A 12,449-nucleotide genomic window follows, 5' to 3' on the forward strand; every position below is an offset into this window, starting at 1 on the left:
ATAATCACTAAAAAACATAAACAAATTCGGTGGACTATCACTGAAAAATGAACACATATTCGGTGGAGTACCATTGAAAAACCGAAATACATTCGGTGGGAATCTCCTAGAAAAATAGAAACAAATTTGGTGGACTAACACCGAAACAAGGTAACGATTTCGGTGGTAACCCCCACCGAAAGTAAAATTGATTTTAGTATAGATTAGGTTCAAATTTGGTGGACTACCACTGAAGCAATGTAACCATTTCGGTGGTAATCCACCGAAACTAAAATCCAGTTTCGTAAAACCAGGTTCGAACCATACACCCACAATGTTGAAATCAAAAATTAAAATCAGACTTTGGCTTTTCAAAAGTGAAATCAAACGTAGGCTTAATCAACACTTAGAAACGTAAATATAAAAATCAAAATTGAAATCAAACCTTGGCTCTTCGAAGGATTTGTGAAAACTTGACAGATTGGTGATGGAGGCTTGAGATGGCTGAGGAGATGGTGGTTTGCAACGGGGTGAGGCGTTTGGGGTTGGTTGTGGGGTGTGATGGCTCTGTTTCAGAGATGGGTTCGGGTTTGCAGAGATGGGTTGTGCGATGGCTCTGTTTCAAAGGGGATGGGGTGTGCGATGGAGCTTGTTGTAAATCTAATGGGGTGTGCGATGGGGTATGTCTGCAAGAATAGGGAATTTTCGATGGGGTAGGGCTTGATATCAAATTGTCTGAAAGGGAAGGGGGTTTTCGATGGGTGGTGTATGATATGGGATGGTGTTTACACAGTGAGTTAGGGAATGAGATTCATGAGGGCAATTTAGGAAGGAAAAAAAAGGGTATAATGAGTAATTTGAAATTTTATTAAAATTTAGTGGGGTGTAAAAAATTATGGGGTTTAAATAGCAAATAATGGGGTTCATATAGAATTTCCCTAACTGTTATTCACAATTAATCAAAGTAGGTGGTGTTGGTTTCTCCCAAAGTGGGATTTCATACAATAAATCTCTCAACCGATTTCCATTTCACTAGCTGAAGTCAAATCAATGAGTTCAGCCTCCATACTGTTAACTATGGTTAGTATTGTTCACTATGGTTAGTTTGTTAACTATGATTAGCAAGTCAGTAAGTTTGTTACAAGTCTGGTACTTAGCACGTGTATTTCAGTTAAGCCTCTCTTATATAAGAGTGGGCTATGATTTGTAAAAGCAAGTTCTTTTGTAATCAAAATACAGAAATTCTCAAGTCTTCCTCATTTCTCTTCAAACATCTGAAATTCTTCTTCTCTTTTCTTTCTATTAACATGGTATCAGAGTGTTAATAGAAAGAAAAGAGAAGAAGAATTTCAGATGTTTCAGAGAAGAGAAATGAGGAAGACTTGAGAATTTCTGTATTTTGATTACAAAAGAACTTGCTTTTACAAATCATAGCCCACTCTTATATAAGAGAGGCTTAACTGAAATACACGTGCTAAGTACCAGACTTGTAACAAACTTACTGACTTGCTAATCATAGTTAACAAACTAACCATAGTGAACAATACTAACCATAGTTAACATTTTCCCTACTTAGGTAACTCTCTTAACCTAAGATGAGCACAATGCTGTGAGAAGACAGGACCATGTAGACCCTTTGTAAACACATCAGCAAGTTGTTCATCTGTTGAAACATACTGAACCAGCAAATCCTTCTTCTGCACTCTCTCCCTTACAAAATGGAAATCAATGTCCAAGTGTTTAATTCTGGAGTGGTATACTGGATTTGAACTCAGAGCCAAAGCAGACAGATTATCACAATATGCAATCGAGGATCTGCGCAGATACACTTTAAATCTTTTAAAACTCGAATCCAAGCCAAATCAGCAGTAGTATTGGCTAGAGCTCAGTACTCTGCCTCTGTAGAACTTCTTGAAACAGAGCCTTGTTTCTTTGACTGCCAAGATATAGGATTGCTGCCTAAAAATATCACAAAGCCTGTTGTAGACCTTCGAGTGTTGATGTCACCTGCCCAGTCAGATCACTATATGCAGACAGATGCATATCACCAGCTGTAAAACTCAGGCCATATTCTAGAGTACCTTGTACATATCTGAGAATCCTTTTCACCAAATGCCAATGAAGATCAGTAGGTTGATTCATGTATTGACACACAGAGTTGACAGAGTAAGCAAGATCTGGTCTGGTGAAAGTCAAATATTGGAGAGCCCCTACAATGCTCCTAAACAATGTTGGATCAGTTAACCCTTCACCAGAATCTTTTAACACCTGTGTATGTGGTTTACATGGGGTTGAGCAGGATCGACACGATTGCATTCCAGCTTTGTGGAGCAGCTCTTTAGCATATTTGGACTGATTAACAAAGATATCACCATTGGAGGCATAAGATACTTGTAAGCCGAGAAAGAATTTAAGCTTACCCAAGTCCTTCATTTCAAATACAGAACTTAACTCATCAATCACAAGCTGAACCATCTTCTCATTAGAACCTGTGAGAATAATATCATCAACGTAGAGTAAGAGAATCACAACCTCTGAGTTTGAATGTCTGACAAAAAGACTAGGATCAGACTGAGAAGCTTGAAAACCTATAGCTGGTAAATATCCGGTGAATTTGGCATTCCAAGCCCTTGGAGCTTGCTTCAAACCATACAATGATTTCTTAAGCTTACATACAAAATCAGGATAACGTGGATCTGCAAACCCTTGTGGTTGTTTCATAAACACTTCTTCTTCCAATTCGCCATGTAAAAAGGCGTTTTTAACATCAAGTTGTCTTAACTGCCATTTATTCATTGCAGCTAGACTTAGTATTAACCTGACAGTGGTGTGACGCACTACAGGACTGAAAGTTTCACTAAAATCCAAGCCTTGCTCTTGACTGAATCCCTGAGCTACCAACCGAGCTTTATGCCTAGCTATAGAACCATCAGAATTCCTCTTTATCTTGTAAATCCACTTACTACCAACAATGTTTTTATTTCCAGGATTAGGAACCAAACTCCAAGTACCTTGCATATGCAAGGCATCAATCTCTTCTTGCATGGCTTGTTTCCATTGTGGAGCAAACGAGGCAACCTTATAGCTTGCAGGTTCCTCTAAATCAATACTTAGCAATAACTGTTTATTTCTTTGACTTCCAACAACAGCACAATCACCTAATGTAAGAATCTCTTCTGATGTTTTTCTCTTTGACTGCTTCAACAAGAAACAGCGTTAGAATGCTTGAAATTGAAGAGCAGGAGGGTCAGCAGCGCCCTTTAATTGATATATAGGCTATCCAAATGAAATTGACCCACCATCTCTCTCTCTCTCTCTCTCTCTCTCTCTCTCTCTCTCTCCCCATGGCTACAGGAAGAGTAGCTTCTCCAACACAATTCTTCATAGTCCTTCTCCTAGTTCCTGGCTTATGCTGTGTAGGTTGCAATGCCAGGGATGATCATCATAAACATTGTGAACCTTCGGTGTGTGGCGAAATACGTAACATAAGCTACCCTTTCCGACTAAAACATGATCCAGAGAAGTGCGGTGACTCAAGGTATGAGTTGTCTTGTGAGAACAATCTAACAGTATTATACTTGTATGCTGGAAAATATTATGTACAGGCAATCAATTATAGTAACTACACAATCCGAGTTGTGGATGCCAATCTTCATAAGGATAACTGCTCTTCAATTCCCCATTATTCCTTGTCCATGTATAACTTCAGTGATGGGGATCCGTATCTGGTTTCTCAATTGAGAGGTACATGGAGGGACCTTTTTCATGACAATTTTGAACTGTCAAAGCCTATAATATTTTTGACCTGTGAAACCTGGTGAATTCAACTCTCTATGTGGATACTGCTCCTTGCATTGGTTCTATGAGTAGTTCCAATTCCAATAGGCATTCATATGTTAGTGTTGGACGAATAAAAGCTTCAGATTTTAGGGAGTTTTGTCGCATAGAGCTTATGTTTATGACATCATCACTGCGTACAAACGACATGAACATTTCCTACATAGACATCCACAATGAGATGATCTATGGCTTTGAACTTACATGGGTGCAGAAGAGCTACAGCATTAGGGACCTAAGCCAGTTTACTTGCTACATCGACAGTGATACCAACAAAGTTAATTGCGTTTCTGATTGCTACTGGGGAAACTCGAAATCCAATTGTGGTAAGTATATCAAAGATCTCTTCATTTGTTTTCTGGTGCCATAACTGTAGGCATATTCTGTTTTGAACATGTCAAGATTCTAAAGTTCAAAGTTGATGAAAACTGTGACTTCGGTGATGCAGGCATCATGAAATATCTAATAGGTGAGGACTCTCAATCTTGTATTGCTTTCAATTTCTTCAGTGGTCCTTTCAAAAACGATTCAATCAACTCCCAGTCTAAGCTGTATTTGCTATTATAACTATTAGTTTTCTGTTCTGTTTCTTGCAGTTTTGTCTTCGATCCTTATTTACATTGGTGAGTTTCATCTCAATTTCTTTTGTTCTTTCTTTTGCATACCTAGAAGCATGATTATCCACAGCTAAAAGAATGATTATACTGTTTCATGTGAGAGAATAAAACTTACTCTTTCCAGGAAAGAAAATTCACTCTGTGAAACAGTTGGTCTCTAGTAGCATCTATAGAGCCCAATTTCAATTCCATACATTGTGGTTGTAGCACCAAAAAGTATTTCCATGATTCATTCAGACACTTCCTTTACAGCATCCGCACTTGGAATAAGAGCTATACTTGGGGCTCTGTGTCTCATTGTGCTTTTAATCTACAAATTCAAGAGGAGGCACTTATCAATGTATGGACTCATTGAAGAATTCTTACAAAGTCACAACAACCTCATGCCAATAAGGTACTCCTACTCGGATATCAGGAAAATGACCAAAGGTTTTAAGGAAAAATTGGGTGAAGGAGGTTATGGTTCTGTATACAAAGGGAAGCTCCGAAGCGGTCGCCTTGTAGCAATTAAGATGCTGGGTAAGTCCAACACAAATGGGCAAGATTTTATCAATGAAGTTGCTACCATTGGAAGGATTCATCATGTACATGTGGTGCAACTAATTGGCTATTGTGTTGAGGGATCAAAGCGGGCTCTTGTGTACGAGTTCATGACAAATGGATCTCTTGATAAACACATCTTTCGTAAAGAAGGACCCTCATCCTTAAATTACAAGAAATCATTTGAAATTTCACTTGGAGTTGCTCGCGGTATTGACTATCTTCATCAAGGATGTGAGATGCAAATTTTTCATTTTGACATCAAGCCTCACAACATTCTTCTTAACGAGGATTTTGTTCCAAAGATTTCTGACTTTGGGCTTGCAAGATTATGTCCATTAGATGAGAGCAGTTTAACTTTGACAGCAGCAAGAGGAACCATTGGATACATAGCCCCAGAATTGTTTTACAAAAATATAGGGGGTGTGTCAAGCAAAGCTGACATCTATAGTTTCGGAATGTTGTTGATGGAAATAGCAGGCAAAAGAAAGAATCTGAATGCAGTTGCAGCTCATTCAAGTCAAATATACTTTCCTTCATGGGTTTATGACCAATTCAATGAAGGAAAGGACATAGACATGGAAGATGCCACTGAGGAGGAAATGAAAATAACAAAGAAGATGCTTATAGTGGCGTTGTGGTGTATACAAATGAAGCCTAGCGAGCGTCCTAATTCGATGGGCAAAGTAGTTGAGATGCTTGAAGGAGAAATCGAATCCCTTCAAATGTCTCCAAAGCCTTTCCTCTATCCACAAGACAAACCAGTGGTGAATGATGAAGAGAATTCAGAGACAACATCGTCATCAACACAATCGAACAATGATGCTACAGAGTCAAAAAGCTTAATTCAAATTGCTGACGAAATAATGTAGCCCAAGTTATGTACAAGGGAAGGCATGCTGTCTAACATTTCAACCGTGTAAGGGCAATAATGGTTGTTTCCTTTTTGTGAGGACGAATATCCTTCTTGTAATATTTTCTTTCATGATTTGTTTAGTTGTCAACAGTTTTTGGTTCTTCCTCCTTTAAATTGAAGTGTAATCTGCGGTATGGTGTGGTACTCCTTTATGCCGTTCGTTTTTGACAAAGTTTTGGCTAGAGAGAAGATATTAGTTTCTGATTATTTCTTACACTACCAGTTTTTTTTCCTCTCAAGTATAAAACCAAACAAAAAATGGTTTTAAGGAACTTTGCAGTTGGTTTTTGTCCCATTTGAGAAGGAACCTGTTAGAAACTTCATATGAATTTACCAAGCAATGCTTGAGGCTGCAGAAGTTTTGAGCAAGGAGAATTCCCACTCAATCAGCCACCATTGCAGCCGTTGTCCCATCACCATCCACTTTCATTGAAATTAAGCAAATCATTAGCAACTCACATGCAAACCCATTGTAGGACTCTTTTGGGAGCTAGAGCAAGGGAGCAAAGAGATAGAAATCCAATTTACTGGTCAGAAGATTAATTGAAGACCTAACAGAACTATTACCTTCCACAAGATAACGAGCAACACAGCTACTTATCCTAGAATCTATAACAAAGCATAATAAATTAAAAAGGCCAACCACTCATAGGGCAATCCACCGCTATCCAAGGGTGCCATATTCTTCATACACTTCTAAGAGTCAAACTGCAGAGGCTATCGTCTCTGCCATTGTTAGGAAAAGCTACCTTCTGGAAATGGATGTTAGCAAATGCTATGATACTAACATTTCACAGGAAACGAAATTCCAACTTCATTGGGACAAGTGCATAGGCCAGGCCATGTCATCTCCAATTGGGTCACTATTCCAGCTTTTGTATACTTTTATTTAGTTTTCCTTCAACAGCTTCCAATTGATCTTGATCCCACTAACCTACTTTGGGATGATAAGCCATCAAGAGGAATTTAGCCCTCTTCGTCATAGTCTTCCTCATCCTCATCTATCCTTCCGCTCAAATGTGCAAGTTGAAGAGGGTCAATGGCCATTTTATCCACATCAGAGAGAGACCACCCAGGATATTCTTCATGTTTAATCTCAGAAGTAGGTCCAGCTGACGAGGTCGGGGCTGCTGTTGCTGCAGCTTGGGATGCTGTTGCTGCAGCTTGGGCAGATGTCGATGAAGCTTGGGCAGCTGTCGCTGCTTGGGCGGCTGTCACTGCAGCTTTTGTGTCCTCATTCTCAATTACATCAGCATTCAGATCAAAATTTCGAACTGCAGGATCAGCCTCATCAGGGATAACAGCATTTTCCTTCATTTCTTCCTTTGACTCGAAGCGTCATCCACCACCATTCCGGGGTTTGGATTAGGTTTGGTGGTGTGCTGAAGAGATGTGCAAGGTTCAGATTCAGTCTCATGGTGTAGGGTCTCTCTTTCACTGGCCCGCCCACGTCCACGGCCTCGTCCTCGACCCCGACCTCTTCCTCTGCCGCTACTGCTGCCATGGTTAACCTCAAGCTGCAGAGAAGTAAAAAAAAAGATTTTGACATCAGTGGAACTCTTTGCATTTTGCATTTAGTTATCAGCTAATTCAGCCCAAATACAAACAAAACCAACCGAGAGTCCATATGCAAACTTGTTTACATATATTCAAAAAATATTTCAGACCAACAACTCGGCATCCTAAAAAAGCCAAAAGAAATGTCACTCCGGTTGAGGGTCTTTCAGCAATGAAGTAGAACGAAGAACACAAAAATCAGAGATCTCAATAACTGAGAGTAGACATAACGAGCATGGCAGTTGTTTTTATGTTAAGAACAAAAAGATAACGGTTTATTGTAGGGTGCCATTAGAGTTACCATCTTGCTCCTCTTCAACTCTTCATCACTGTCAATGCATTCATCACCTGGTGGTTTCCTGACAGAATAAATACATCAGTGAATAGATTCAAATAACTGTACAACGTGGATTTATGATAATACGAAATAACAAGAATAGACCATCTAATATACCTTCGTTTTGAAATGGCTCGATCCTCGCCAGCTGCATCAGAATGACCATGACCATAGTCAGGAACCCTGCTGACGATGTCCCTCAGAAAATCAAACACATTATAGCTCTGTACACAATGCTTTCTGCAATCAAGGTAGAGAAATTAGATTTAATAAATTTAATACAAACGAGAAAGATATGTCCTTGTCTGTAGACAGTCGATATTCCAGAAAGATGTGTTCTCACAAAAAGTGAAAAAGAAGAATGATAACAATGAACCAAGAAACTATTAAGTTTTCTCTGTATAAAGACATAATTTAGCACACAGTTGATGTTCTAGAAGTTCACACACATAGCACAAGGCAACTAATAAGTAGGAGCTTCAACATGGCCAGTCCATATCCTTTTATATTTTTTCTCCTTCAAGACCAAAAAGGCTCCGTATGAAATACAACTTCAAAACATTACTTGGTCAATCCACTTTTGCTTACTCATCCAGGCATACTACTTTTGTATTACTATTCACAAATTGGACCAATTAGAATTTGACTCATGTAACAGGGACCCCATGACATTTTATATTCGACTTCGGGACAAACAATTTTTTTGGAAAAAAGTAATGCAGTAACCAACAGATTTGAATGAATATGTTAACTAGAAAGTCTAGTATACTTCCTGTGCTTCAGTCTGTCAAAGAATAATTACTTATCCCAAATAAATTACTTGTATGTGGAAGTTACATTTAAGTCTTGATTCATCTGATAGTATAAGTTTAACATAAATTTGGATGATCAACACCACAAACTAGAGAAAACAGCTCAGCTGGTCAGCATAGACTTATGGCATGTTACTGTCCAACATAATAGGTCCTGGATGCTAATGGGTAGCATGCTAGCTTAGTTGTTAGAGGTTCAAGCCACAGTCATTGGAAGGATATTTGAAAAGGATACAATTCATTCTCTCATAATTTTCATTTAGTTGTGGGGAACAATAAGTGCGTATAATCTATTGCTGATTGATGAACTTTCTTCTTTATTATATTTCATTTTAAAAATACCATAAAAGATGTAACTGACTCTTCCAGAATTACAGAACTTTCTTGTGTAAATCCTGTTCTAATTGGTTGACTGATGAACCATCCAAAATGATTTGGAAAGATAAACTGCCTTGCATTTGCTTAAATAATTGTTTAAGGATTAATAATTGTTCTAATATTCAACACAGGAAACTTAATGTTTGCACATCGCCTTCTTGGCATATTATGAGCAAGGAAACAGTTAAGAATATTGAACATCAATTCCTCTATCATCCAGTTGCACTGATGACATAAGCAAACACAAGGTTAGTTAAGCTTGGTCAATCCCGCTTCTTGTGTTTCTCTACTAATTGAGAATTTTTATGCTTAGAAATAAGTTTTGCAACCTATATTTAGGATATTTCTAGTGAGATAGGGAATGCACTTTTAAACTTCATTTTGGGTATTCTAAAAAATTTTAAAATAAGACCATTTCCCTTTATTTATGCAAATTGGGAAGCAGTTGTTTCTGGATACTTTTGTGCTTTTGCACATGTAAATGTTGTATTAGCTCTAAGCCCATTATCTGGCCAATATACTTAATTACTGTACATTTCATAGACTACTCATTCACCATTGTTGCACTTACTTAAACACAAAGTTGTTCTGTTATTTATCCCTTAAAATAAATAAATGAATGAATGCACAAAATTCAATCTTTCACTTACAGATGCACTGCATTCATGGTTTTAGCTCCTCTTTGGAGGGTTATCTCATAGGTACGATCACAAAGGTCTTGCAAAAATAACTCCAATGCTTTAGCTGCATAATATGCAACAAGAGAAGTATAAGCAACAAAAATAAAAATAAAAGAACCTACCATACTACTATCTTACTAGCGTAAGAAAGTCAGAAGTACTCACAAACTAAAACAGGCACCGCTAATGCTATCTTCCCAACATCCTCATCAGCTTGCATAATCTTTTTAATACGAGCCTGCCAAATTAAAATTTTGTATCAGAATAGGCTATACTAAACGTCTCAGTGGTTAGAAGGGATGAGATACATGTAAAACTTTAAAACTCAGCTACAGTTAAACAACTAAACATCATTTCTTCTAATCAGAAGCACAAGGCAAATATATCTTTGCTTAGTGCTTGAATGGCACAAGGGAGTAACATACTTAAGGACAAGACAAGGAATTCTCTAGAAATCAGTGCATTCATACACAGCCTCTCTTGGGGTAAAGGACAAGTGCTATCAACGAAATCCACTTGGAATCAAAATAGGAAACTCCCACACTTGATGCAAATATGATAACCATAAGACAACCCAGGGGAAAAAAAAGAATATTTTCTACACAACAAACTCAACAAATATGATATAACCATACGCAGAAAGATTTTGTTTTTGAAGATACAAAGTAATTTTGTGATCATAAGGATTATCTATAGGGGAGAGAGGCAGCGTTTGACAACAAAAGAAAATCGTATCCAAATAAGAGAAACTATAAAATACCAAAACAACACACAACAGCACTCCATAAACTACCAAATTGTATGTCGCACATTGTAAATTTCAATCACGAAGTTTATCAATGCATAACTCAAATTTTCAAGAAAAAAGTGTTTCTTGAATTCCTTCTTTCCTATTTTTCTTTTTGAAAGTTTCAAAAAATAAGGTCCACAACTCTCACACACCTAGGTCAACACCTCACAGAGCTATTCTCTGAAATCCAGTGTAGCATATGGATCACTAAGTAGCTGAGGAAGCGCAAACTCAACTTTTTTTCCTTTTTCTTTCAACACAAGTGAGATAAAACTCTCAAATGATTTTACAATCTTAAAAAATAATCCAAGTACTCATGTGAAAATAATATTTAAGATAACCAGATCAGATTTTACCCTAGGGGCTTTACAAGTCATTCACTTATCACTCATCTTGACCAAAATACAAAACCACAACACCATATGAGCAAAGAAGCATGTGTATCCCCATAAAATTCCCATCATTTAAGTACCAACTTATTTACTTTAACACGAGGCAAAATCATCGATAAAGAATAAAATCCCTAAACCAAACCAAATCACCCAAAACAAAACAAAAATCCCAATTCTACCTAAAATCACAATCACAGCAAATAAAAAGAAAATACAGTCTAAAGAAATCCAACCCAGATCAAATATCTCAGAAATCCCCAAAAGATTGAAACTTTAACCTAATAATTCTAATCAACGAAACATGCTTTCTTCCTCTAGCTAAGAAAACGCACGATAAGCAAAAAGAAACAGCTAAAAAGGTTTCTCCTTTTCCCCATTTTCCTAGCAACCAAACAAATTAAAACTCAATCGAAAGAAAACCCCTAAAAAAAAGAGCGAAAAGAGTGAGACAAAGAAGGGACTTACAGCAGGAAAACGGGTATCGAGCTTCTTCCTCATGGCGTCAGATTTGAAACATTAATTAAATCGAAAGGCAAAGACAACAAAGAAACCCGAAAGAGAATCGAATTTTCAGAGCCACAGAATGATTGCTTTCATCATTGTCGTATAAAATCCACCAGACCCATCTCAGATCCGAAACGTTTCTTCTTCTTTTTTTCTTACTTCGAAAAAAAAACGAAAATTAAGAAAGATATATAATAATAAAAATAATTAGCAAACGAATAAAACTGGTTTTTGGGTTCCAACAGAATATCCGTCCGTACGAGTTCGATGAAATAAAAACAAAAGCAAAAGAAGATATGATATATGAAGATCTGATGGACCGACTGTGAAATTGGGTTTTTAGGTAGAAGACCAGCTAATCGAAGCCAAGACATTGCAGCACCGCTTCACAAAATTTAATTCAAAGTCCTCAGTTTTTTCACATGTCACGTTTTCATTGGCCCGTTTATTCAAAGTGCGAGACATTACACTTGCCATACCGAAATCCCAATCTTAACCGTTGGATGGTTGGGATGGCGCCACATATGTCACATATCCTTGCGCAAGCCTCTTCTCTTTTGGAAATTTAGCTTTTCAAGTTTTCATGGATGGAGGATTGTGGAGGCTTCTACTGTGCATCATGTCTAAGGCATTATTAAAAAGTCATCAAAACTAGGGAAATAGTCTAAAATGCATCTCATAATTTTAAAGAACAAATTTTTTTACTACCACCTAGGACTTATTGATAATTGAATTAGTTAATTAATTTTTTTAAAGTAAATTGTGTCTAAAGGTGTCAAAGATTTGTTTTGTGCGGGTCTTTGTTGTCATAAATGAGTTGGCCAAAAGAAGAATTGGAATTACCTACTATAATGAAAAAAAGGGAAAAGTTGGGTTGGGGGGTTCTTCGCCATTGATGTAGATCCAATATGTAAAGATGGAGTTTATATATATATATATATATATATGTACATGACATAGAGTCAATTTCAAAAAGCCTGTTAGGCACGTGGGAGATATTTTGTTTTCTTTCATAAGTTTTGATTATTTAAAACTTGGACGACTTCCCTACATCATTTTTGGTTGGTGTGGAGGGGGGGACCCTATTTCGCTTACAAGGTTTATTGATTG

General features: G+C 37.4%; 1 protein-coding gene and 1 pseudogene across 2 annotated transcripts; one reads left to right on the plus strand and one right to left on the minus strand.

The window, feature by feature from the left end:
• The first annotated feature begins 3,194 nt into the window (after positions 1 to 3,194).
• LOC103330751 (rust resistance kinase Lr10-like) lies at positions 3,195 to 6,033 on the plus strand. The gene is made up of 4 exons (XM_008233354.3): positions 3,195 to 4,142; positions 4,265 to 4,285; positions 4,413 to 4,439; positions 4,686 to 6,033. Exons 1-4 carry the CDS (start codon positions 3,842 to 3,844, stop codon positions 5,843 to 5,845), a joined length of 1,509 nt encoding a protein of 502 aa, XP_008231576.3. The 5' UTR covers positions 3,195 to 3,841; the 3' UTR covers positions 5,846 to 6,033.
• A 356-nt stretch (positions 6,034 to 6,389) lies between these two features.
• On the minus strand, positions 6,390 to 11,777 carry LOC103330752 (uncharacterized; annotated as a pseudogene). The gene is made up of 6 exons (XR_016126901.1): positions 11,301 to 11,777; positions 9,819 to 9,891; positions 9,624 to 9,717; positions 7,901 to 8,023; positions 7,748 to 7,805; positions 6,390 to 7,406 (listed from the first exon to the last, which is right to left on the minus strand). The product of XR_016126901.1 is annotated as an uncharacterized LOC103330752 (transcript).
• Between the last annotated feature and the right edge of the window lie 672 nt (positions 11,778 to 12,449).

This window comes from Prunus mume, linkage group LG5 (assembly GCF_029339155.1).
Source record: "Prunus mume cultivar Tortuosa linkage group LG5, ASM2933915v1, whole genome shotgun sequence".
In the NCBI taxonomy this organism is placed as follows: Eukaryota; Viridiplantae; Streptophyta; class Magnoliopsida; order Rosales; family Rosaceae; genus Prunus; species Prunus mume.